This window comes from Panthera tigris, chromosome A3 (genome assembly GCF_018350195.1).
Source record: "Panthera tigris isolate Pti1 chromosome A3, P.tigris_Pti1_mat1.1, whole genome shotgun sequence".
In the NCBI taxonomy this organism is placed as follows: Eukaryota; Metazoa; Chordata; class Mammalia; order Carnivora; family Felidae; genus Panthera; species Panthera tigris.
The window spans coordinates 62,675,720-62,702,085 of NC_056662.1; the positions used below are offsets into that span (position 1 = coordinate 62,675,720).

Below are 26,366 nucleotides of genomic sequence, written 5' to 3' on the forward strand. Positions count from 1 at the left end.
CCGCACAATCAATATGCACCTTGCATGTCCCTGTGCCCCTGGCATGCTACTACACAGTGTATTCGCAAAGTTCTCTGTCCACATCCAGCCCTCATTGTAGGATGGGATCTGAGGCAGGGAGTCCTTGTGTTTTATTTTATTCTTAAGAGGAAAAGTGAGAATTATTATTATTTTTAACAATATTTAGCTTCCTCATCGAAGACATTAAATACTACCGTGATTTAGTAATAACACTGTACTGTGGCATTCATTAAACCATTGACTTGAGGACAAGATGAATGACATGTATTTGCAAGCTATTCACGATTCAGGAGTGACAATTAACTTTGAACACCACAGAGCAAACCATTAGTGGTGTATTCTACAAAATCCCTGCTGCTGAAGGAATGTGAAAGGTTCCCATCAGCTGCTTGATATCCTTGAGAGATGTCAAAACAAGACAATACTGTTCTCACGAATCAGCTGGCTGAACTTCCGACTTAAGCGAAAAATCAGGGTGATCCTCAGGCTTTGGCTACTTTTCAGTCCCAAGCAGAAATAGATGTATATTTTTTGCTCGAGAAAATCAAAGCTGTATTATGGAGGTTCTACGCATTGCTACCAGGCTGAATAAAGACTACATGGGGAAGTGCTGAGAGCAAATGTCCCCACATGGTGACATTATACGTTGCTGGGACCTTTGAAGAACCTGGCTTGGGTCTGATTTTCTGGAAGCAAAAATTCACTAAAAATGAGTAAAAAAGGGAAGGGGTGGGCAGGATGTTTTTATATCATTCAGGGGAAAGGAGTCACAGCGGGGGAGTCATGACACAGTGGACTGCTGATAAGCCAGTCGGATGGTCTAGCGATATATGTTGTGTTGGTGTTTTCAAGTTGTGGAATTGGATTTTTAAAAGACATTTTTATTTTGAAATAATTTCAAACATACAGAAAAGATGCAGGTATGGCAACTCCACATCCGTGTCTACTATTTATACGCACACACAGTTTTTTTTCTGAACCATTTGAGAGTACTAGCAGGCACTGTGTTCTTTTACCCCTAAACATTTCAGTTATATATTTCCTAAGAACAAAAATATTCTCTTACAAAACCACAGTACGGTTGTCAAATTCAGGAAATTTAACATTGATCTTAATCTACAGACAGTATTTCAACATTATCAGTTGTTCTAGAAACTTCCTGTACTGCTTTTCACCCCTCTAGTACCGGATCTGGTCCAGGGTAACATACTACATTTATTTATTTATTTATTTATATTATTTTTTTAAAGTGTTTTTTTAATTTATTTTTGAGAGAGAGAGAGAGAGAGAGAGAGAGAGAGAGAGACCGAGTATGAGGGGGGGAGGGGCAGAGAGAGAGGAAGACACAGAATCCAAAGAAGGCTCCAGGCTCTGAGCTGTCAGCACAGAGCCTGATGCGGGGCTTGAGCTTGTGAACCACGATATCATGACCTGAGCCGAAGTCAGATGCTTAACCAACAGAGCCACCCAGGCGCCCCATGGTAATATACTACATTTAACTGTTACAGACTGCTTGTCTTTTTCACACCTCAGATCCTCTTTTTATAGGTCACGGTGAGGAATACAAAAATAGACAGGTAGCCTTTTACATTTATTATTCTCTCAGAGGCTTTTTTATACATGGATTTTTCCATGTGAAAGGCACTCAATATATAATTATTAATTTGTATTTCTTGAGGAAAACTTCAAACTAGAAGGGGGGGGAACACGGTAACACTCTTTTACTACAGGTGAACTTGAAGAAATTCAGAGAGAAATAAAAGTAGTCGGGCAATAACTATAAAGATGAGGAGGGACTAAGTCAACTAATGAATTTCAATATGCAATAACCTACCCTGTTTTTGGTGGAGAGGGTCTTAGAGAAATCTAGTGAGTGTTATATTCCACCAAATATTTACGGAGCAATTGCTGGGTGCTCTGTGTGTCCTTCTAAGGAAAACACACAACTGGAAAGCGGAATGAATCACTAACGGCAGAATTACACATCCAAGAACTCTGACGGGGTGGGAAGCGGGTGGGGAGACGGCCGCTTGCGCATCACTACCGTGCACCAAACTGCACGTCTTCCCACTGAGAGGCGAAGCCGGTCCTGACCAAACCTGCTCTGGAGCAGCACCACCAAGAGATGATTAAAAAGTCAGCTTCTCCCATATATGCCATTACAACACAGGACTCTGGTAGGAGGATGTTCACATACTCCAAGGGAAGCTTCCAAGATCGTCAGCCACTGGGACGAGGAACCCTGAGTTGGTCACAAACCCTGAATTGGTCACAGACCCTGCATGGCTATTCCCCCTCCCATTCTGCTGTCTATTGAGGTAAACTTCTTTGCTCAGCCTGTGACCTCTTGCCTCCAAATGGTGTTCTTGCTTCTCCTTGGGATGGCTGACCCAGAGGTCTTTCCTGACACCCCAAGTGCAGGGAGCCCAAGTCCACCAGAGCGGTCACCCTCCCAGAGGGCCACTCGTCCAGAGGTGTGACCTTGCTTCTGCTCCAAGTTAACTTGACTCACACTCAGCTGTTTCTGCCACATGTAAAAACTCACAGAAGGACAAAATGATGGACCTACGATTCCTGGGTTATGCAACCACACAGATAATCAAGACTTGGCCTTATTTAAAAAGGATGACCACGTAACTAGCAAAAGGCACTGTTTATTAGATTTCTATCTTCGAAGACAATTTTTGTCTATGATGTCCTAGAGCAGGGGTCAGCAAACTACGGCTAACAGATCAAATCTGGGCAGCCACCTATTTTTGTAAATAAGGTTTTATTGGAACACAGTCACACCCCATGTTTACCTATTTTTCAGGGCTGCTTTCCCACTAGAACAGCGAAGTCGAGACAGAAACCAAATGGCCAATGAAGCCTAAAATATTCACTCTCTGGCTATTTATAGAAAAAGTGTGCCAACTTCTGTCTAAGAGAAATAAGGCACTGCAAAAAAGGGTAAGAACGAGGTACCTGTTGACTGGCAGGTGTTTTCTTGTGACATGGCGGTTGCCACAGTCTCCGTGGCAGCATCTCTGACGGCCTGCTCCTCACTCTGCAGGAGGGTGAGGACACATCTCCAGAGAGCAAGTGTATCCTGCAGTTCTAAGAAGACCAAAAGGAATTCAAATGACTTAGGGTTCAATTTACAAGAAGGTACCAATACTGCTTCAAATCTAGGGTGGAAGAGGACAGTATTTAATGAGCAACAGCCATTCCTTTCTTCCTGGATACTGCAAGAACGGAAGACTTGGCAGTCAGATAAACACTGGAAGAGAGAGGGCCCTAAGGGGAAAGGTTTGGAAAGGTCTGTTTTTTGAGGGGAAGGCTTCTGGAGGCAACCAGCCCCAGGCAAGGCTCCCCACAAGGTGCGGCCCGGCTGACTAAGGCCCCGGGCCCAGCTGTCCACAATGACTCACGATTCTCAGGAATGAAACTTTATGCATAAAGAGTGCTTTAGGGAAACTAGCCCAGTGTTGATTTGAGTGACTGCTTGAGCTTATAAATTCTGAAAGCAAAGTTTCAATCAAGATTATACTTTGGGGAGCAAGAACTTTTGAAAAGGGCAGAGAACCATGCACGATAAAGATAAAGACACCAGCCTGTGCCACCTCTACGTGGAGCCCACTATCTGCCCACCACTGCCCCTGGGCAGGAACTCTAGCTGGTCCCCGTGCTAGGTGCTGCTGCAGACAACGGGGTAGGGAAAGACAGTATATGCCCCTGAGCCCCTGGGTGGCTCAGTCGGTTGAACATCTGACTTCAGGTCATGATCTCACAGCTTGTGAGTTCGAGCCCCACGTCGGGCTCTGTGCTGACAGCTCGGAGCCTGGAGCCTGTTTCTGATTCTGTGTCTCCCTCTCTCTCTGCCTGTCCCCCACTCATACCTGTCTCTCTCCCCCTCAAAAATAAATAAAAATTTAAAAAATTAAAAAGAAATCACAGATGGAAATGTATGGCTGTGCCTCACAGCAGGGAAAGATCACAGTGGACTGGTGTGCCCCAGGCAGCTTTGATGAGGGAGGTGAGAGGTGGACAGGGCCTCACAGAAAGGATATATGATGTATAGGGGGTGGGCCCAGGCTTGGGCAGAGTCACAATGGGAGGGCCACAGGAGACCATACTCATCATCCCTAGCCTTTCAATGGGGGCCTATCCTGTTGAACTCTCCTTCGGTCTAAGGACCTCATCTGCCCACGGAGAACTTGATATCAGAGTCACTAGTGCTTTAGTCAAACCAAGAACACCAACGTTCCCTCTGGGGTTTTGTTCTCTCTTTTCTGTTATAAATCTGGCTTTAAATTTTACACAGTCTTTCAGAATCTATGCACTCTAATTGTTCTCTCAGGTTTAATATTTTCCTTTCTTAATATTTTCCTCTTTAACATGGTCATTTATACTCTCAGAGATCTTCAGTCTTCCCTTTTTAGTCCATTTTGATTTTTCTTTTTCCTTAAATGACTTTGTTCTGTCCTTGACTGGTCCCCATGCACTTTTATGTCCTTTGTCTTTCAGTTCTGTACCTATTTTTCATGCTCTTACAGGCCCTCAGCCACCACTGACCTCCTTCCTTACTGCCTATAATGCTATAACCAGCTCCAGGAACTGATGATGAACCAATGGCTCTTAACCAGTACTCAATTTCGCTCAGAATTCCAAGTTATTTCACACACATTTTGCCTCATCCGAGCTAGGGTTACAGTGGCCAAAGTTACCCAGAAAATGCTACAATTGCTATCCCCACTGGAGAGGCTTCACCAAAGTTTTTGGTAAAGCTTTGCTCTTATTCCTCTGGGTCTGATGATTAAATCCCAATCACTGAAGGCCCCTTCCAGCTCTCCTTTGGGTGTAAGAAAAATGTGTGGAAGTCATTTAGAGGAAAGAATTAAAAAGATATCAAAGACAACTTTGTTTCCCAGAGATATCCAGACACATGAGACATTTCAATGGTCTGAACTGTGCTAACACCGAAAATTTGAGTCTCACCGTCTAAAAGAACAATTCTTTCCTTGAGTCTGTAAATCCTTTCTCCACAACTCCACTGAGAGCTCTCTGCATGCAGGGATCATGGCTTATTCTTATTCTTTGAATCTGCTTTTCACATTAACCTCAACACCAAGTCCTATTGATTTGCTTCCCAAATGCCTTTTGAGCCTGTCCTTTCTTCTTCTTTAATGCCCCGGCTTCACCCTGACCCATTCCTTTCTCACCAAGATCATTGCATCAGGCTTCCTGGAAGAGGTGACGGTTAGGGTGAGTCTTGAAAGACAAACAGAAGTCATTTAAGCAGCAGTCTGTTTAAAGAACTGTTCCCTACCGATGATGCACGCAGCCTATGTTTGGGAGTGGTGGCCGATGAGCAGGGAGGGCTGGGCAGGGCACCAAGCCATGTGAAAGGGTGTTTAGATTTTATGCTGAAGGCAATGGGAACCCACTCAAAGGCTTTAAGCAGTGGAGTGAAACGATCAGATCTGTATTTCAGAAAGACCGCAGAGGCTTTTGGAAGCATTAAGGAGAATGGCTTTGAGGGCAAGATTGAAAGAGGCTGTTGGTGAAAAATGAGGAATTGGCAAGGGTTGGTAGGGGCAGGGGCAGGGGTGGCATTTGAAAGAGACGAAGGTACGGTGCACATGGGTGAATTTTCACGTTCCCTTCTTCTTAACCCTGGAGTATCTGTTCACACTTTTAGCACATTTGGCACAATGGGCCTCCCTGTGCCCAGGACACTTACCAAGAACGGGATCCGGGCTGGTGAGCAAGAATGGTGTAGTGCTGGTGAGGGCTTCGGCAGCGGCCAGCCTGGACTCTGTGGGAAGGTGTTCTCCACAGGATGAGGCGACCAACCGAACCCACTGCTTCAGTGTGGGGACCATGGAGTCCCTGGTCTGAAAGCACAAAGCATATGGCAGTTCAGCAGATGTGGTCAGGGGCTGACATGGTGTTAGGGACGAGCTACATACACCCCATTGGATCTGCAAATTAGCTCTTACTGCAGGGGGAAAATGGTATTTTAGTTGCTTTTCCAACCCAACTAGGGAGAAATAAACAAGCCCAGGGGAGAAAATCTGACTGTCTTTCAGTAATACTGAGTCAGTAGAACTAGTGAACAAGTTTCTGGAGTCTTTCTGATGCAAATCAGGGTATCAGAACATCAGTGTATTTGATATGTATCGGTATCAGAACATCAGTGTATTTGGCAGCAGTTGTCCCCAGGAATGAGATGCTCCTGTCTTTAGTAACAGAACCTCAGATTTTTGGCTGGGCATGTGGGTACCCAGCTGAAGACTACATTTCCCAGACGTCCCTGCACTTGGGAGTAATATGTGATTAAGTTCTGACTAACGGTACACTTTTAGTCATGCCTTAGGAAACAGCTATGACCTTCCCTTCCTAGGTTTCTCTTTCCTGCTAGCTGAACAAGGACAAGATGGTGGAAGTTGAAGCAACCGTCTGGGACCATGAGACGGAAGTCATGTTGAGAACAGCAGAAAAAGCAACAAGGGCCTGGCGGCCCAATGCAGTCCAGCCACCATAACTGCTTTGACTGCTGTGATCTAGTTTAAGCCATGGTATTTGTGAGTTTCTGCTACAACACTTACAGCAGCTTCCTCACTAACACTGTTGTTTAAACAAAGCTCTATTTTTTTTAAAATACTAATAGCTTTCTTTATTGAGATACAATTCACCATATAATTTACCTATTTAAAGTATATAATTGAGTTTTTAGTATATTCACTGGTTTATACAACCCATTTGCCACAGTAAATTTCAGAACATCACCAAAAAGAGAAATCCCACACCATCCTCCATCCTGTCAGCTCCCCAATGACCCAGCCCTAAACCACTAATCTACTTTCTGTCTCTATGGATTTGCTTATTCTGGACATTCCAAACTGACCAATACAATATGTGATCTTTTGTGACTGGCTTCTTTCATTTAGCATGTTTTCAAGGTTCATCCGTGCTACAGATGTATCAGCACTTCATTACTTTTTATGACTGAATAATATTCCATTGAATGGACATACCACATTTTGTGTACCCATTCATCAGTTGATGGACATTTGGATTATTTCTATCTTTTAAACCCTGGTTTTCTACTTATTCTACAAAGGGGATTATTGTTCCAAATGTACTTTATTTCCCCTATCAATTTAAATGTTCAAAATAACCATCTATGGGGCTCTGTGGAACTAAACCAATGAGCAACTTAGACCTTGAGGAACAGGCCGGCTCCCAATGTACAAAGAAACTCAGGTCTTCCTGGGAACTTCTTTTATGTGTTTCTCTATGGTTTTGTTAATTTTTCTCTCCCTGGAAAACTCCCAATTTTCATCAAATATCATTTCATTCAAGTACCACAAAGTGCCTTTGAGATGCACATGACAACTGGTTAAAAGCAGCTGTAGATGAGAACACTGTCTTCTGGCAGATGTGATAGGCTGCCCTGTGACTACTTTCTTAGAACTTGTTTTTTATTCCCCTCGGGGATGTAGCTTTGTTTTTTTCCAGTAAATCCTCTCCCTTCCTACAAACCTCTCCCACTCAAGCCCCCAACACACACCACTGACTTTTTTTGGCTCTTTTCTCCTAGTGACCAGCCAGCTTTAGCCTCCTGGCACACTTAGCTCTCACCCTCTGTTCCTTCTGAACTCAGTGACCTCCTCTGTGAAGTCTTCTCTTTAGCATCCCTACACTCCCTTCCTCCTCTGAAATCCTCCAGCCTCCTCTCTAACAGGGCATTTAATATCACAATCTAACCCTCCTTCTCACTCATGCCACTGTCCCTCCATCCTTGTTCATCTTCTGATCTCCAAGTACCTCTGGCAGTGCTCCTGTAAGGGACTGGAACCTGTGAAACTGTGCTGCCACTATCACGGTGTGGTCATGTGTAACCAGGAGCTTCAGGTACTTTTACTACAGTATCTACTGCCTTCTACTTATAATAATTCTCTGATGGAGGGGTGCCCTGGGTGGCTCAGTCAGTTAAGCATCTGACTCTTGATTTCAGCTCAGGTCATGATCTCACGGTTCATGAGAGCTCCGTGTCAGGCTCTGTGCTGACAGTGTGGAAGCTGCTTGGGATTCTCTTTCTCTCTGCCCCTCCCCTGCATGCATTCTCTCTCTCTCTCTCTCTCTCTCTCTCTCTCTCTCTCTCAAAAGTAAACATTAAAAAAAATAATAATTCTCTGACGGTGGTAGCTTTCTTGTACACCCCTAAGTACACATGTATTTGTCTTAAGGCATCTTCCCAGGAAGTTGTTTCAGTTACTTTGGTTCTGCCTCTCCCCCAAAGGACATGGGAGACAGATGAGGCACATCTGGCCCTCTATACAAAGCCAGCTAGGCCATGTTTTGGGGGAATATTTAAGCCTTAGCAATGTATTGTCATGCTCGGTTGGCCAGGATGCAATCCTAGTGACTTGCTCACTCATTTTTTAAAATAAAGAGTCTAGCTAGAAAAATAGGGGGAAAAAAAAGGGTTTGAGCATGTGTGTGTGTGAGTGTGTGTGTGTGTGTGTGTGTGTGTGTGTTCCATGGGAGAAGGCTGTGTTATCCTCAGGGACTCTAATCAAACGTGCCCAGAACAAGAGAAAAGACATGCCAATGGTGGAAAATTCTTCACGAGTTATACCCAAAGTGAAAAATCCACCTGAATAACATTTGGTAGAGGCCACATGTGCATACAGCAGTGGTTCTGCTTGCTGAGACATCTCACTTTAATTGACACCTTCCCCGCAAATGTGAGCACAAAAACCTAGGTCCTAGGCCAGAGGCAGAATCAGCCTTACCTCCTCACACGTCTGCATGCAGTGGGCAATCACTTTGGAGGCAAGTCTCAGAGCCACACTTTGAATTTCAGACCTAGAAAAAGCCAAAACACACACAAAATAAAACCAAACCTACTTTATATACAGATGGGTTTTTGCATCAGTCTGTAATCGATGCCACTGTGAATGCTAGAAATGCTCAGCTCATCACCATACAAATGCCTCCAGAAGTAATTACCTTTTGATTCTTAATGTGAAACTCTAACATCATCCTATGACTTGAGCTTAGAACATGCTCCTAGGTAGAGTTTTAGAAAGAAACACAGGACCTGAGCCTTTAGGCCAGGACTGTGCGCAAGTTCATTATATAACTGACTGCTGGGACCACGTGTGATGCCGAGGTTGCACAGGGGTATCAGGCACAAACCTTTCATTGGAAGCAATATCCATCGTCCAGATCAGGAACTCCTTTGGGGTTAAATGGATACAATGCTCCGTCTCAGGAAGCCACTCACTGGGGTCCATGCGATGAAGAATTTTCAGTATCTGTGTGTGTCAGATCCATGGGGGGAAAAAAGCTCAGGAGAAAGTCTTCAGAAGCCCAATAATCATCACTTGTACCGTTAATAGGAATCTATCTTTCAAATAGGTCCACTGACTTATTTCTCCCTTAATACTTTTGGGAGACCAAGACAGGGTGGAGTAGTGACATACCCGAGGGACCTTAGTGACCTGGGATCAGAGTCTAGATGCTCCAATTCCTAATCAGTGCCCTTTCCCCTTTGATGATGCTTTCTCGGTGGCCGTGAATAAAGCCATGTCAATAAAGACCACCCTTTGCCACATTCTACAGCCAATTTTCAATGCTGTCTTTCTTAGAGCACAGAGTGGCTCACTCCCATTCTCTATCTTGGCTTATTGCCATCATCATTACCACTGTCATGAAGCCATGACAAGTACTATACGAAGAGTTCTTGCCCACTAGACACTGCATCTCCTTCCTGCGGCTGCGGGAGAAGCCAAACCCAATCGTGCCTACACAGTCTTGTTACGGTGAGCTTGCCAAAGAACGTGGGGAGCGGAGGGGATGGTGAATACAACAGAGACTTTACCTTGCAGAAGCATTCTGGGTGATTTTCCTTCATGGCCAACATCAAGAATGTCCCTCTCATATTCCACAGCGGCAGTCCCTTCTCTCCTAATCCAGAGGCTGCTGTTGAAAACCTTTCCAACAGGGCTTCTAATGTCAGCAGGCGCACTTCAGGGAAAGAAGACTCCAACAGCTGAGAGAAGGATATGGGAATGTCCCTTGCCTGCTCTCCAGCCTGGGCCTCCACTGCCCACACTGCAGCGATGGCTAGTTTGGTGAGGCTCTGGAGGTACTGGGGCAGGCCTGGCACTGTGAAGGTATAGGGGAATCCTGTCATCAGCTCTGATCTTGAGATGATCCTTCTGATGTCCCCCCAGAAGCCAAGATGCTCCAGAGCTGAAAGAGCAAAAAAGCAAAGGGAAAGAGGTTATCACTTTATTCAAAGTTCCACAAAAGGACAGTGGACACTGCAAAGCTCTGGGTACATGGGGGTGGCACTACCAGATGCCTTTCTTGAACAGATTTCACATGAATGATGTAATAAGTGACTAGCCCATGTAGGCTCAGAAGTCTGAACTTACTACATTTGCCCAGAAGCAATTTCTGTTTAGGTAATTCACAATGTTGCTATCAGAAGATGTGGTCCTGGCACCCCTCCCCAACATTCAATAGGTATGGACTCAGGAACCTCTTGAGTCACTAGGCCTCAGAGTTGAGCAGGATAAAAGGCCAGCTAGTCCAAACTTCCTTTAGGGGCTCAGTTCCCTCTCCAGCACCTTTCCTTGGAGGCTCCTGATGGACCTCTACAGTGACTCGGAGCTCACAAGACAGGCTATTCCACTGTTAGCAGATCAAAGTATCACCAAGCTCTTTTGGGAGTTCCTACTCACTGGCCTAATTTTGCATTTTGTGGTTCCCAATGAGCCCTTCAGGCATTACAGCCCCAGTCTTCTCTGCACAAAACACCCTTGCTTCCTTTAGCTACTCCCCACACGGTGGGGCTTGCCTTCTCTCGCTATTCTAGCTGCCCTCCTTCGGTCATGCTTCACCCCTCTTGAGGTCTGGCCCCGTAGAATGGAACATGATTTTCTCACATGATATGACCCACAGGACGATGGCTTTCCCTGTTCTGACACTAGGTTACTGGAGGCACATCACACTTGTTGACTCATGTGGATCTTAAAGTCAACTGAAACCACAGCCTTTCTTTTTTTACATGGTCTACTGAGGGTGGTGAGTCATCTTTCTCCCACCTTGTACTCAGTACTTAGATCAGGACTTGTTTTCTTTGTTTGTTTGTTTTAAACCCAAGTAGAATCCCTGTTAAATTTTATCTCCCTGTTAAGTTTTATGGCCTGCCTTTTAGAGTGCCAAGATCTCTTTGTACTCTCACTTCTGATCAAAAAACACTTATTGCCTGCTTACTATGCACTGGGTGCTAAGTAAAATAAGAACACTGCCCATAAGGAGATTATAGTTCAGTTTGAGAGTGAGAAATGAATGACTAGGTGATTCCAATACAGTGGTGTAAATGATAATGAGTCTTTAAGGGGAAGGGAGGGGAGAATGTGTTGGAGCCACCAAAGCAGAGCAAAGGTTCAAAAACATGAACCAGAATGGACCACGTGGGGAACCACAGTCTGCTATCACTACAGCACAGAATTCGAGATGGTGCTAGAGAAGTACTGTGGCCAGGACCTGCAGAACCTCCTGGGCCACATGAAGGAGCCTGGACATTCTTCTGGAGGCAAGGGAATGCCACTGGGGCGTTACTTCAAGTGACAAGGTCAGGCAGTAATCTAGGAGAGAAGGGATGAGGGCCTAAAGTGAGGAAGGGCTAGGGGAAGATGGATTTGAGAAGCAGTGAGGGAATCAAATTGGCAGCACTGGGCACTGAATGGGGGAGGAGTCTTGGGTACCTCCCAGAACCCAGATGCTTCACACAACACATTCATCATCCAACAGAAGTTATGTAAACCTCAGTTTGACAAGCATGCCATAAATGGCCGCAAAGAATTAGTGAAACTGTGGACTGAGCCGGTGTGGAGGGCAGAGGGTATCAGTGAGTGTTACAGGCAGCTCCTAGCCCCGTCCCCTACCTACTCTAAACTCTCCCCAATTCATTAACTAGCCACTTATAAATCCTCCTAACTTTACCATTTACCTAACTGTGTGTGGGATTTTACCTACAAGAACATCAGGACAGACTTCATCAAAGGCCTTGCTGAATTAGGTATCTCATAACTCAGTCAACACTACTGACTTCTAGAAAACTATCATAAACATAATAGAAATATAAAAGATAATGATAACAGAAAAAACTTACTTGAAATTGCAAAACCTTACAGGCTTGCGATAATCCAGGGATTAAGAATACAGAATATTCATGTTACACATCAAATTGCTGCAAAAAGAAGTTTGCCCCAAAAGGCAAAGTGGGGGCTCAGGCTCCCATATGACTGTGCCCCACGGAAAACACCACCGCCAACTGCTGCCTGTGGTTGCAGACACACCTTTGCTCTTAACTCAGAGTCTGCAGAAGTCCAAGTTCAAGTGGGAGGTCAGCCATCTTTACAAAGCAGCAGGGAAGCCCCAGACAGTTGGGATCCTCAACCTCTGTATCACTATCTCTATTTTCTTCTTTTTTTTTTTTTAATTTTTCAATGCTTATTCATTTTTGAGAGAGAGAGAGAGAGAGAGAGAGCGCGCGAGCGTAGCGCACAAGCCACGAGCAGGGGAGGGGCAGAGAGAGAGGGAGACACAGAATCTGAAGCAGGCTCCAGGCTCTGAGTTGTCAGCACAGAGCCCAATGCAGGGCTCGAACCCACAAACCGTGAGATCATGATCTGAGCCGAAGTTGGATGCTCAACCAATTGAACCACCCAGGTGCCCCACCATCTCTATTCAGTGCCTAAAAACCTATCCCACTACAATTTAGTGATGAGACCACACCATGTGGTCTTCAGGTGCCACTTCCTCACTCTTCCCACCCACTGCTGCCTCAGGATAACACTGCCTTAAAAAGGAATTTCATTTGTTGGCAAGGAGTCAGAAACATGGCTCAGAGATCTGCTCTTTAGAACATAATAAGAAACAGGAAGAACTGTCTAGGCCATTCTGGACAATTTTCAGACGAACCTGTTATCTGAAAGGGAGATACTCCAAGCAGAGTGCATCATTCACTAGACTCAAGAGCCAGGCACCCAGCCCCACTTGCTTCCTCTAGGGCCTTGACAAAGGATGACATCATCAAGAACCCAAGGACTGAAGGCACTGCCCTAAAGAAATGGAAGATGGGGGACAGGCTTAGGAAGGTCTCCTTTGGGACTTCTTGGCCTACGTTGCCAGTGCGGTTCAGTACAATTCCATAAGCATTTACTGAGCATAAGCATTTACTACGTACTTTGGGAGAGAGAGATTCAGAATTGAGAAAGAAAAATTACTTGCTATTAAAAAGCTTTATAACTAATGGGAAGATAAAGACAACTACAAAAATTGCAAAATGCTTAGAGCTCTACAATTGTTAGCAAGAAAAGCTACATTTATGTGGCATGCACTATAGAATGTTATATACCCATTATTTAATGCTAGGAATAATAATTACTTTTAGAATTGACACTTGAGTACTATTCTAATTCCACAAGTATTAACTCATTTGAAGAAGTAGGTGCTATTATTATTCCCATTTTACAGATGATGAAACAGAGAGGTTAAGTTACTTGCCCAAGGTTGCAAAAAGAGTACATGAGTCAATGAAGGACCAGAACGAATGTGATGGGCACTTGCTTTCTACGGGGGTGGGGGGGGAGACAAAATAAAAACTTTCACGAGGAAACAACATTTAAGATGGGTCCTGAAGGCTGCCCAGAGGTGCCTGACTGGAGGTGGAAATGGCAAATGCTCCAGGGGAGGTTGAGAGACAAAGAGAGACCAAGAATAGGTTCGCTGAGTTAGTGTGTCAGCCGAGGAGGAGTCAGGTCAGAACCACAAGCTACGAGTTATCAAATGACATTCATTTAGATACTTTCTCCTAACTACTTCATTGTGCACCAAGACCCAAAGAGATGACCTAGAGCACAGTTTCTCAAACTGGAGTGAGCATCAGAATCACCTGGAGGGCTTGCTAACCCACAGACTGCCGCCTGCGCCTCATCCCCAAAAGTCTGATTCAGGAACTCTGGGGAAGAAGCTGAGAGTTTGCATTTCTTTTCTTTATTTTTTTTAACTTTATTTATTAATTATTATTATTATTATTGTTTACTTTTTGAGAGAGAGAGAGAGAGAGAGAGTGGAGGAAGCATAGAGAGAGAGGGACACACAGAATCCAAAGTGGGCTCCAGGCTCTGAGCTGTCAGCACAGAGACCGACAACAGGGCTCGAATCCACGAACCACAACACCATGACCTGAGCCAGTCTTATGCTTAACCGACTGAGTGAGCCACATAGTCACCCCTAATTTTTTAATTCTTTAAAAATTTTAGTGAGAGAGAGAGCATGTGCACGAGTGGAGGAGAGCACACTCAGTGCAGAGCCTGATGAGGGGCTCGACCCACGACTCTGGAATCACTGAAATCAAGTGTCCCAAATCAAGTGTCGGAAGCGCCACTGAATGAGCCACCCAGGTGCAGTTTGCCTGTCTAATAAACTCCCAGGTGATGCTGATGCTGCCCAGCCAGGTGCTTTGAAAACCACTGCCCTCAAGTGATAGTTCTTAACCAGAGGTTATTAAAACCACACACACCTGAATCCCACTCTGGCCTATTCTAATCCAGTTGGCTTCAGTTGGGTGCAGACACCTATAGTCTTAAGAAGCCAACAGCTAATTCTGCTGTGTAGCCCAGCTGAGAATCATGTTCCTGAGACACGACTTTCATAGGGGATCTGTAGGATTTATGCATGTGTGGGTAGGCAGGGGTTTGCAGTCCCAAGCAGAGTACAACTGATTCCAGCCCAGTACTTCTTTATAGTGTAGAGAATTCACCACACCCCTTTTCTCTTACAAATAAAAACATCAAAGGAGGGAAACCACTAGGAATTCAAAAGAATGAACAAGTGCTGGAATGAAGGCCCCTGGCAGGCCTCAGTGCTGGCTCCCGGGGTACAGGTTGTTTTAGGTGCAGGATGTAGCGGTGAAATAGAAAGACCAGGCTCCGGTCTCATGGGGTTCCCACTTACATGGGGACCACAGTCCACCTCTCCCCCTGGGCCTACATTGAGGGCGTCGCGAGCTGCAACAGGAGGCTGGAGTTAGAGATGACCAATACTTTAACATAAGCAGCTGCAGTGACTAAAGAAGAGGTACGTATTGCTTTCCTCTCTGACCCAGTGGCTTCTGGGCCCAGGAAGTGCGTTCAGTTCACCTGGAGAGCTTTAGAAAAACACCTATGTCAGGGGGCACTTAACTACATGGCCCGGGCAAGCCTGGTTTTAAAGGGATATGGGTGACTCTAGTGTAATTCCTCCAGGTTTGCCACCTCCTGCTTTACCAGCTCTGCACCCACAGCAGGTAAGACAGAGTCCACCAAATGTTTTTCACAACTGGGACCTCTCCCTGGCCAAGCACGGTTTCATGTCCTGTGCTACCAAGTACGTTTGAGAGCCTAGGTCAACACAGGGTACTTATTTCCATTTCTGTCCGTGACTATTGTCCACAGCATGCAAAAAACTGAGGTTAGTTCTTCGGTGGGGTGCCTCAGTCTGAGGTTTAGCACCTTTCTCCTCTGGAAGATAACATTTCTGTTTGCAATTTCAATTTTGATTGCTTTGGGTTTCTTCCTTCCGATCTTTCTTGGAAAGCCAAGTGTTCCAATGAAAGAGTCCAGTCCCTCCTTTAATGGCCCCATCTTATTTTTCATAAATTAGATGATTTTTTCAAACTTATTAATTGGGAGTTTTTTCCAGCCCTCCTTATTTGGAAAGTCTTTGGATTTTCTCAACAGTGCAGTCACCCAAGTAAGTGTGACTGATTTTAAACATCCAATTTGATTTCGTTTTTGAAATTAACTTTTTGTTTCTTTAGAGCAAGTGTATTTCTAGCCTTCAAAGGCACGGCTTAATGCTGGATTCACTTGGAAGGGTAATACCTCCAGCTGTGCTAAGTCCTGGTTCAATGGGGAAATAATTCCCCAAGTTTGGAATCCAAGGACCGAGAAAATGTCAAAAACAATGTGACAGACTGGTATATGTTGCCAGCTTTTTATCTTGTCAAGGAAGGATGTTATTTATTTTTAAAAAAAAATTTTTTTTTTAACGTTTATTTATTTTTGAGACAGAGAGAGACAGAGCATGAATGTGGGAGGGTCAGAGAGAGAGGGAGACACCGAATCCGAAACAGGCTCCAGGCTCTGGGCGGTCAGCACAGAGCCCGGGGCTTGAACTCACGGACCGTGAGATATGACCTGAGCTGAAGTCAGACGCTTAACCGACTGAGCCACCCAGGCATCCCCCCAAGGGCAATTCTTTAAAGACATTTGGCTTTAAGAAAAATTTGCCATAATATCATTTGGTTATAGTTTTATTATGAAAGCGTCACCAGGGTGCAGCACAAGGGAACTGTAGTTTTGGAGAAGCTGGTAACAGTTTCCTGAGTTTGATCTGTTTGGACAGCATGACAACCCTAACAGAGGTCTCCTCTGGGGGAACCGCAGGGACTTTGCCGCGTCCCTTGGGACAGCGAGCAAAGTGTCTGTGTGAAGGAACGCAGTGGTCCATTCACACAATTCCCTCTGGTAATCTCTGATGTGTTATCTTAGCAGTTCTTGGTTCTTTGGCAAGCTGCAGATTTCAGTGTTATGTCTGCAACCTGAATAGAGATTGCTAAATTAACTGCATTTCAAAGGTGCCACTCCCTAACTAACCAAGGTAGGGTGCTAACATCAACCTGGTGCCGAAAGAGGATTTAAAAGCAGCACATATATATATATATATATATATATATATATATATATATATATATATATATTTTTTTTTTTTTTTTTAGTTTATTTTTGAGAGAGAGAGGGAGACAGAGCGAGTGAGCGAGTGCAGAGGCTGGGCAGAGAGAGAAGGGGACAGAGGAACCAAAGCCGCCTCTACACTGACAGCAGAGAGCCCGATGTGGGGCTCAAACTCACAAACCATGAGATCATGACCTGAGCCGAAGTTGGACCTTTGAGCCACCCAGGCGCCCTGCAGCACATACTCTGAGCAGGGAAAGTCAGTGTCCTATGTCACAAATCCTGTCTTATTATTTAGGGAAGTCTGTCTTCTCCCCAGAGGAGGAGCCTAGCCCCAAAGGGCAGGCCTGTGGGTCATTCATCTTTGATTTTCAGCTACTCATATGGATCTGTTAAAATTTCTTAAAAAAAAAAAAAAAATCAACATAATCTTAAAAAGGTGCATGTTAATCTAAATAGCTTTAATAAGGACCTTCTGGGAAAAAAAAACATGGGATGATATCATTGCTACATAATTATGGATACAGTGGAGTTTCGCCATAGGAGCATTTAATTTAGGCGAATTTAACTCTAAGCACTCAGCAGACAGATCGGAAAATAACAATTAAAATAGAAGGCAGTTTCACCTGGCACCCCAGTCACTAAACACATTCCCGGAAGGGTGGTTGTGCTGCTCCCACAGACCAGAGGTTCTCAGACTTTAGTGTGCTCTCTTGCAGAGCTCCTGACTCAGTTGGCCTGGGGCAGGGCCCCCCAGATCACAGTTCTAACAAATTCCCAGGTGATACTGATGCCGCTATGCAGGAACCACATTTTAAGAACCACTGTCTCCACCCATCTGAGATCATCTGTGCTTCCTGCGGTGTAAACACCTTGCCGCCATGCTGAATTCGTGTGTGACTAGTGTTTACTGGTGTTTGTTTTTGAACACCACGGCCCCTAATCATAAGTCAACCCCTTCATCTAGTGTTTGGCCAAAAGCTCCTGGCCTTCACTGTGAAGTCATGAATCCAGATAGCCTGATTTTGTGTTGAACTGGCCCAAGTAAAATAGGAAAGAAAGAGTAAGTGTGCTGGCCCCAAGACAGCACTTCCTTGGCCCAGCAGAGATGGTTATGGGGGACGCCAAACTCCCGGTAATCACATTAAACATGTTCTACTTCTAAGTAGCTAGCTTTCGGTACCCATGAAGGGGGGGAAGGATCCCCAGGATTGAAAAGGCCAACCAAACAGAAAAAAATGGTTTCACTGCTATGGAATAAGTCACTTACCGCGATATTGTGTAAATGACAATGATACTGATTATGTCACTGTGGTAGTCACTTGCCACTAAGAATCAGAAGTTTTTTTTCCTTTGCCTGACCTTGCACATGCTGTTGCCTCTGCCTCAAATGAATGAATGAATGAATGAACAAATGAATAGATTTCTCTTTCACATACTGAAAAGGCTCTGAATTCTCTGATACCAGTAGGTCAAGAAAAGTTTGCAGATGGAACTGTTCTAAAGTTTCTTGGATCCTCCCCCTTTCTCCCAGAATCTCCAGCTTCCTTAGAAAAGTTGGGCATGAGCAAATACAAAGCAGACTTCATTTTTAATTCACAGCAACATGGACAGTGTTTTCTATTTCAAAGGATTGTAGCTCTGGTCAGAGAGATCTGCAGTCAGATCCAACAAAAGTTCCTACCTCAAACAGTTGACAAACTGGTTCTAAAAATAATCACAGATGACAATTTGTACACTCTGTGAATGTTAATGTCCCCTTGCGCAATTTGTCAGTAAAAAGTATATATATATTTGGGGAGAAAAGGAAACCATAGGAACTGCAACAACAACAACAAATCAACTGATTTAATAAATCTTGGCTTCTCCTTATCGAAGGGAAATTCCATTCCTGGATTTAATCCTCTGCGCCTCCCAATGCACTGTAATCCTGACCCTGGGGGCCCCTCCACTAACCAACATGTAGAATGACCTGGTGGAAGGATCTGGAGACTAACTTTGTCTTGAGAAACACCATGAACTGGTGCTGGCTGCTTATTTCTTGCCTACTTCTGTTTCCAGGTCTCTGAACCCCTTTATGCCCTGTTTACCCGTCCCTTTGAAAATATTCCCTCCTTCCCTTGCCCCCAGCATATTCTCAAAGGCATGTATTTTTTTTTAAGCACAGAATTCCTTATCTGCTGCTGTGGAAGGAGGATGAGCTTCTGAGAATACCATCTGAAGACTATCTTGTCAACCCATGGAAATAAAAACCTAGTCCCTGTGCTTAGGGTGCTTGGGAGACTGCTCTGGGAGTGATCTCTAAAAGGATTTGGGCTAAAAATGAGCTCATCAGGCATTGGGTGGGACCAAGGTTTACTTCTGGACTCCACCCACCATCCCATCGGCCCCTGTCCAACACAAGGGGGAAGTCAGGAAATACTTGTGGATAAACACATGACAACCCAAAGACACAAACATAAAATTACTTCTGAGCAAACAGTGCTTCTGGTTCTTTGTCAGTGACTGGCTACTAAGGACAAGATTAGGAAATCAGGAATTTCCCTAGCATCACACTCTAGACGTCCTTGTTTAGATCTGCCTTTTCCCCACAAAAGACCTGGGGCTTCTGTTCCACCCTTAGGCAATGAGATACAGTGTGAAATCAACTTGAAAGGAGGTAGCTAGCTGGGAAGATTCCTTTAAGTAACTGGGGCTTACCTCTGTCTTGTCTCCCGGGATAAGAGAGAAGCCAGAACCACCTATCTCAGTCCCTTGCAGGTGCCACAGTTCACAGTTCTGGGAAAAACTGACTCTAAGACTCAAGAAGTTTCTGGCACTACTGGGCTGCGGACTAACACCCACACGAATGATGCTGTGAGGTACAGCAGAGCTGGCAGATCCAACAGAGTCTATGTTATTTAGTGTGAAATCCAGCCCCATCACGGAGGGAGAAGTTAAGTACATTCTGCCAGATGAGCAACGGAGGTAAGCCTGGGAGTAAGTGTACCCGGCCATGGGACCAGCAGAAGCTTTGTCTCCTGCTCTGGATGAGATGATGCATTTCTTTGTTTTTGCTATCAGTTTTAACTGCTGATAGCTGCTTTTCTTTTCTTTCTTTTTTTTTTTTTCCCCTCCCTGATAGCTGCTTTTCTTCCAACACTGGATTTTTTCCTTTCTTGGGACATAACTTTTCAAGTTTTCATATATATTTTTTTAATGTGACCTTCATCACCCCGGTCTTCAGAGCATATTAGCCCCATTGTACAGTTGAGGCATCAAGAGGTTTCAAAACAAAGTGATGCAAGTGGTTTTTGCTTCAGGCCACCAAGGTTTCACTGTTACAGGAATTGCCCTTGTGCCATAAACAACTAGAAAACTGGACAAAATGTGACAAATTGCTGTTTATAAACATTAGATATGGGCAGGGTGATCCTTCAGAGACCAAACAAACAAGGTAAGCCTCACCACTGCCCCAGACTACTACCTAGAGGCAATTTCCATAGAAGGGGAGCCTCAGAGCCCAGAGATCTTGCTGAGTGGAGAAGATGAAAGCTCTGAGTTTGGGGAGGCGGCTGGAATTTGTGGGTCAGAATAGTGAAGACGAGGTATCTGTACAAAAACAAAGATCTGCAGAGGCAACCTACTGAGTCTCTGCTGAACACCGATGTGCTTGTACAAGGGGTGAAACTCCATGAGGCTGCGGAAAGGACCGTGAGAGCCATGAGCCCAACAATTCTGGAAGCTCAGCTCGGCTCCTGGTAGTTCATTCTCTCACCAGTTAGAGTAGAAAAACCTTGTAATACATGGGACATCAGGTAGAGACCGAGAAAGCTCTTGTTAGTGGAGCTACATTTGCATTAAACTAAAGGCTCCTCTTCAGATTGGACCGGCCAAAACAGAGCTTATTAAAAGCAAGCCCTGGGGGACCTGGGGGCTCCGTGGTTAAGCATCTGACTTTGGCTCGGGTCACGTTCTCACAGTTTGTGAGCTCATGCACCGCTCTGGGTGAGCTCCACGCCCGCTTTGGGTAAAAACATGAGTCCCATGTCTCTCTCTCTTTCTCCTTCTCTCCCTCTCTTCCTCTCTCTCTCTCCCTCCCCTTTGCTCACTTATGCCCTCTCTCTCTAGGAAAAAAAAAAAAAAAAGGAGGCCCTGGAATGGATCCAAAAGCAACCCAATGGATCCTAAGTAACAACCATATGTCAGAACAAAGTCCAACACTTTTTTTAATTTTAATTTTTTTAACTAAGTTTTATGGCCAAGTGGGGCTTGAACCCACAATCCTGAGATCAAGAGTCACAGGCATCCCTAAAATCCAACACTTTAAAGGAATAAAATAAATCCAACACTCAACAACATAAAATTAATATTGTCTGGCACCAGTAAAAAATTATATGCATGCAAAAAAATGGGAAAATATGACCCATAACTGGGAGAAATATTAATAAAAACAGACCCCAAAGTAACAATAATAATAATGGAAGTAGAAACAAGGATATGATAACAGCTACTATAAACATGCTACATATGGGCAAGAATCTAGAGAAACATGGAAAACGATGAAGAGAAATATGAAAGATATTAAAAGGACACAAATCAAACTTATAGAGCTGAACAAGATAATATATGAAATAAAAAAAATACACTAGATGGAGTTAGCAGCAGATTAAAAACTGCAAAAGAAAAGACTAGTGAATTTAGAGACATGAATTAGAAGCTATCAAAAACGAAACACCGATAGAAAAAACTGCCAGGGCATCAGTGATGTGTGGGACAACTTCCAGTGACCTAATACACATCTGAGTGGAGTCCCAGAAAGAGAAGGAAAAGGGAAAGGGCTGGAAAAAATATTTGAAGAAATAATGGTGTTGGAACAATTGGCCTTTTGTATGCTAGAAATGAAAAAGAGAACTTCAACCTTATCTCATGAGATACGTGAAAATCTGGTTGATGTCAATCAAAGAGCTAAATGTAAAACCTTATATATAAAATTGTAGAAGAAAACATGAGCAAACATCTTGGTGGCTTTGGGATAGATAAAGACTTCTTTACTAGGGCACAAAAAGCATAAAACAAAGAAAAAATTGATAAATTGGACTTCATCAAGATTCAAAATGTTTGCTCTTCAAAAGACATTGTTAATGAAAAGATAAACAACAGACAGGTAGAAAATATCTATTTGTATAAAGGACTTATATTCAGAATAAAGAACTCTAAGACTCAATAAGAGAACTCAACTTAAAAAAGAAACATGCAAGAGATTTGAATAGACATTTTACCAAAAATATACATGTATAGAAGAACTACTAGAGGGACAATAATACCAAGTCTAGGTAAGGATGTTGAACAACTAGACCTCTCATATAGTGCTGGTGGGAATGCAAAGTGGTAAGCCCCTTTGGAAGACAAGTTTGGCAGTTTCTTGTAATTCTTATCATAACCCAGTGATCACCTTCCTAGGTTTTACTTAACAGGAATAAAAACATGACCCACAGAAACACTTCTACATGAATGCTCAGAGCCACATTCTTCACAATCTCCAAAAAGTAGAAATGCCCACATGTATTTCAACTGGTGATTTAATAAAAAAACCATACATATAATGGAATACTACTCAGCAATAAAAAGTCATGAGTCACACCATACTAATAAAAGTAAAAAACAAAACACGTGATCCATCTCAATAGATACAGAAAAAGAATTTGACAAAATCCAACACCCTTTCACAGTAAAAAGACGCAACAAACTAGAAATAAAGGAAACTTCTTCAACCTGTTAAAGGATTATCTATGAAAAACCCACAGCTGACAACATACTGACTGGTGAAGAAAGCTCTCTCCTTAAGGTCCCAAAAAGACAAGAATGTCTGTTCTTGCCATTTCCATTTAACACTGTACGGGAGGTTCTAGCCAGGGCAATTAGGCAAGAAAAATAAATAAAAGGCATCCAGATTGGAAAGGAAGAAGTAAAAACTATGTTGCACATGACATGATCTCATATATAGAAAATCCTGAGGAGCCCCCAAAAATTCTAATAAATGAGCTCAGTAAGGTTGCAGGATAAAAGATTCATATACAAATATCAACTATAGTTCCATATGGTAGCAACAAATAACCTAAAATTGAAATTATGAAAATAATTCCACCTACAACAGCATCAAAAAGAATAGCATAGGAATAAATTATTTAACAAAAGGCGTTCATGAAAGAAACGTCACTGAAAGAAATTGCTGAATATCTAAACAAATGGAAGGACACCCTGTATTCTGATCTGAATACCTGAAGACATAATATTGTTGTAATGACAACTGACCTACAGATTTAACACAATACCTATGAAAACCCTAGCTAGTCTTTCTTTCCTTTTTGCAGAAGCAGACAAACTTCCTAAAATTTTATGACAATATAAGGGACCCAGCCAAAAAACTCTCGAAACAGAAGAATAAAGTAGGAGGACTTATATTCTGATTTCAAAAGTTACCAGAAAGCAATGAAAATCAAGACAGTATAGTTCTGCCATAAGGACAGACATGTAGAACAATAGCATAGAATTGAGAGTCCAGAAATAAATTCATATATTTATGGTCAATTGATTATTTGACCAGGGTACCAGGACAATTCAATGGGGGAAAGGATAATGAAAGTCTTCCAACAAATAGTGCTGGGATAAATGGATAGCCACACGCAATCCTGAGGTACGCTGGACCTGTACCTCACACCAAATACAAAAATTCACTCAAAATGTATCAGAAACCTAAATGTTAAGAGATAAAACTATATAGTCTTTAGAAGAAAGAAGAAAACATGGGTACAAATCTCTGTGACCTTGGATTTGGCAATGGTTTCTTAGATTTGATGTCAAAAGCACAAGCAACAAAAGAAAAAATAAACTAGATGTCATCAAAACTAAAAATTATACATCAAAGGACATTATCAAGAAGGTGAAAAGACAACCCACAGAACGAGAGAAAATATTTGTAAATCATATAACTGATAAGGGATTAATATCCATATATATAAAGAAGTCTTACAACTCAAGAATAAAAAGACAAATATCCCAATTTAAAAATGGGCAAATGGATGGAACTAGAGGGTATTAAGCTAAGCAAAATTAGAGAAAGACAAATATCCTATGACTTCACTCATACGAGGACTTTAAGATATAAAACAGGTGAACATAAAGGAAGGGAAACAAAAATAATATAAAAACAGGGAGGGAGACAAAACAGAAGAGATTCATAAATATGGAGAACAAACTGAGGGTTACTGGAGGGGTTGTGGGAGGGGGGGATGGGCTAAATGGGGAAGGGGCACTAAGGAATCTACTCCTGAAATCATTGTTGCACTATATGCTAACTAACTTGGATGTAAATTAAAAAAAATAAATTAAATTTTAAAAAATGGGCAAAGAATCTGAATAGACATTTCCCTAAAGATGATAAACAAATGGCCAGTTAGCAGTAGAGAGTATGTTCAACATCACTAGCCTTTGATAAAGGAAATGCAAATCAAAAGCACAATGCAATATTGCTTCATGCCCACTGGGATGGCTATAATAAAAAAGATGGACGATAACAAGTGCCATCAAGGATGTGGAGAAATTGAAACCCTCATACGTTGCTGGTAGGAGGAATGTAAACTGATACCATCTCTTTGGAAACAGTTTGCCAATTCCTCAAAAAGTTCAACTTAGAGCTGGCATACGGCTCAGCAATTCTACTCCTACGTCAATACCTAAGAGAACTGAAACCATACGTCCCCACAAACACTTGTCCATGAATCATAACAGTATTGTTTATAACAGCCCAAAAATCCATCAACTAATGAATACATAAAACATGGTATACTGATCCAATGGAATACTATTCTGCCATAAAAAAAGAACAGTGTTGATTCATGATCCAAGATGGATGAACCTTGAAAACATTAAGAATCCAGACACAAAAGGCCACATGCTGTATGATTCCATTTATATGAAGTGTCCAGAATAAGTTTTCAAAAACAATTTGCTTAACTAATTTAATGGACACAGATTATCTGTGATGAGGGCTGTTGGAGTGGGGCAATATAGGAACGCAGAGAAAAACTGAAATCACAGATGATCTGAGACCCCAGCTGCTCATTTGAACAGTATTTTCCTCTTGGGGTGGAAATGTGGGTAAGAAGGTTTCATGACATAGCTCCGTTACAGGTCTAGACACTCGGCCCAACTCACGCTACTACGAGGCTCTTAATTTTGGTCATGGAAATGGGCACTGCACCAGGAACCAGGGAAGCTTGACTATTTCACTAACTAGCCGTGTGACCTTGGGCAAGTCACTTAATTGCTATAGTTTCCGTTCCACCTACTGATTAAATGGTCTCGAAACTCTAAAATTCTAAGAACCGTGGGCCTATGTACTCAGCACCAAGGCTTGGAATTAACGAGGGGTAAACACCACATGAACCTAGCAATCTAATAACACATCCTGTATTATTCTGACTTCCGAAAGGCAGCTAGAATCATCTGCTTATTTTAGGAGCTCACTGTTCCCTGGGAAAGATACTTTTGGCAAAGGCAACCATTCAGATGACAGTTTAGTGTTTTGGAGAAAAGCAACTAATTTATTGACAACAAAGCCTGTTTTTTTTCCTTGAAATTTCATAGCTGTAGGCCCAGAAATAAAAAGTCCCCAGAAGACTTTAAAAATATGTTCTCAATTCCCTTTTATCTCCCACCCAGAGCTGACAGAACAGCACCAACTGTGTCATATTAAACACATCTGCATCCAACACCGATAAAAGTGCATGACCAAGGGAACAGATAAGAATTGTTTTCAATTTGTTCAGATGGGATTGGTTAAATTTAACCTAATTAGACCAAATAATCAAAGCAGGTGTTTGTAAGTTGCCAATGTTTTTATACTCTGTAATTGTTTGGCTATATTTCCCAGGAACTTAAGTAAAGGAAGTTAGTATGTCATAAAAATCATTGACCTTATACTTATTCATGTCACACATATATTATTCACGTTCCAGGTGGTACAAATACAAGGCATTGTTGAATACTTGTCACAGATTTTAGCATTTGACCATCATCAACATCTAAGCTGGCCTTTGGGAGTGCTTACATTACCTAACTTCCATTATATAAATACAAGCAGTAATAAATGAGAGCCTGTCTTCTAATCTTACATTGATCTACAAAGCACATTGACTTGGCATTTAGACTACTTAGGGATTCTGACTTCACTCTCATAAGCTGGTCACTTTTAAGGCATTTAGAGGAAAAATAATAACAATAAAAGTTACATTCTAGTAACACAAAATGTTTATTGCATTTGGCGGAATGATGAGATCTGAACTATAAATCTCAACTAACAAAGGAACCACAGAACGCAGTCACCAGCAGTCTGGAATTGGGAAGTGCTTCATGTAGTGGCCACTTGTGAAGGGAAAAAGGGCAGGTGGCTGCCTGGGAGCGGTCAAGCTTTCTCTTTCTAGTAACTGCTTGTGTCCCTGGTACACTCTCATGTTATTGCATATACTGCTGGCACAGGAAAGACAGAAATGAGGCAAGAAAATCCCCATGAAAGCC

At 42.9% G+C, this 26,366-nt stretch overlaps 1 protein-coding gene across 4 annotated transcripts in view; it reads right to left on the bottom strand.

Moving 5' to 3' along the window:
- The window catches only part of THADA (THADA armadillo repeat containing), a 327,215-nt gene that overhangs the window by 46,691 nt on the left and 254,158 nt on the right, over positions 1 to 26,366 (bottom strand). For 3 of the 4 annotated variants that reach the window (XM_007097838.3, XM_042981284.1, XM_042981287.1), the window contains 5 exons: positions 9,896 to 10,269; positions 9,211 to 9,329; positions 8,805 to 8,877; positions 5,744 to 5,897; positions 2,986 to 3,117 (listed from right to left, as the gene is read on the bottom strand). In XM_007097838.3, the coding sequence (XP_007097900.2) occupies positions 2,986 to 3,117; positions 5,744 to 5,897; positions 8,805 to 8,877; positions 9,211 to 9,329; positions 9,896 to 10,269 (852 nt within the window). Of the gene's footprint in view, positions 1 to 1,698; positions 2,264 to 2,985; positions 3,118 to 5,743; positions 5,898 to 8,804; positions 8,878 to 9,210; positions 9,330 to 9,895; positions 10,270 to 26,366 lie in introns of those variants that run through there. The other variant, XM_042981286.1, reaches the window with a different exon arrangement.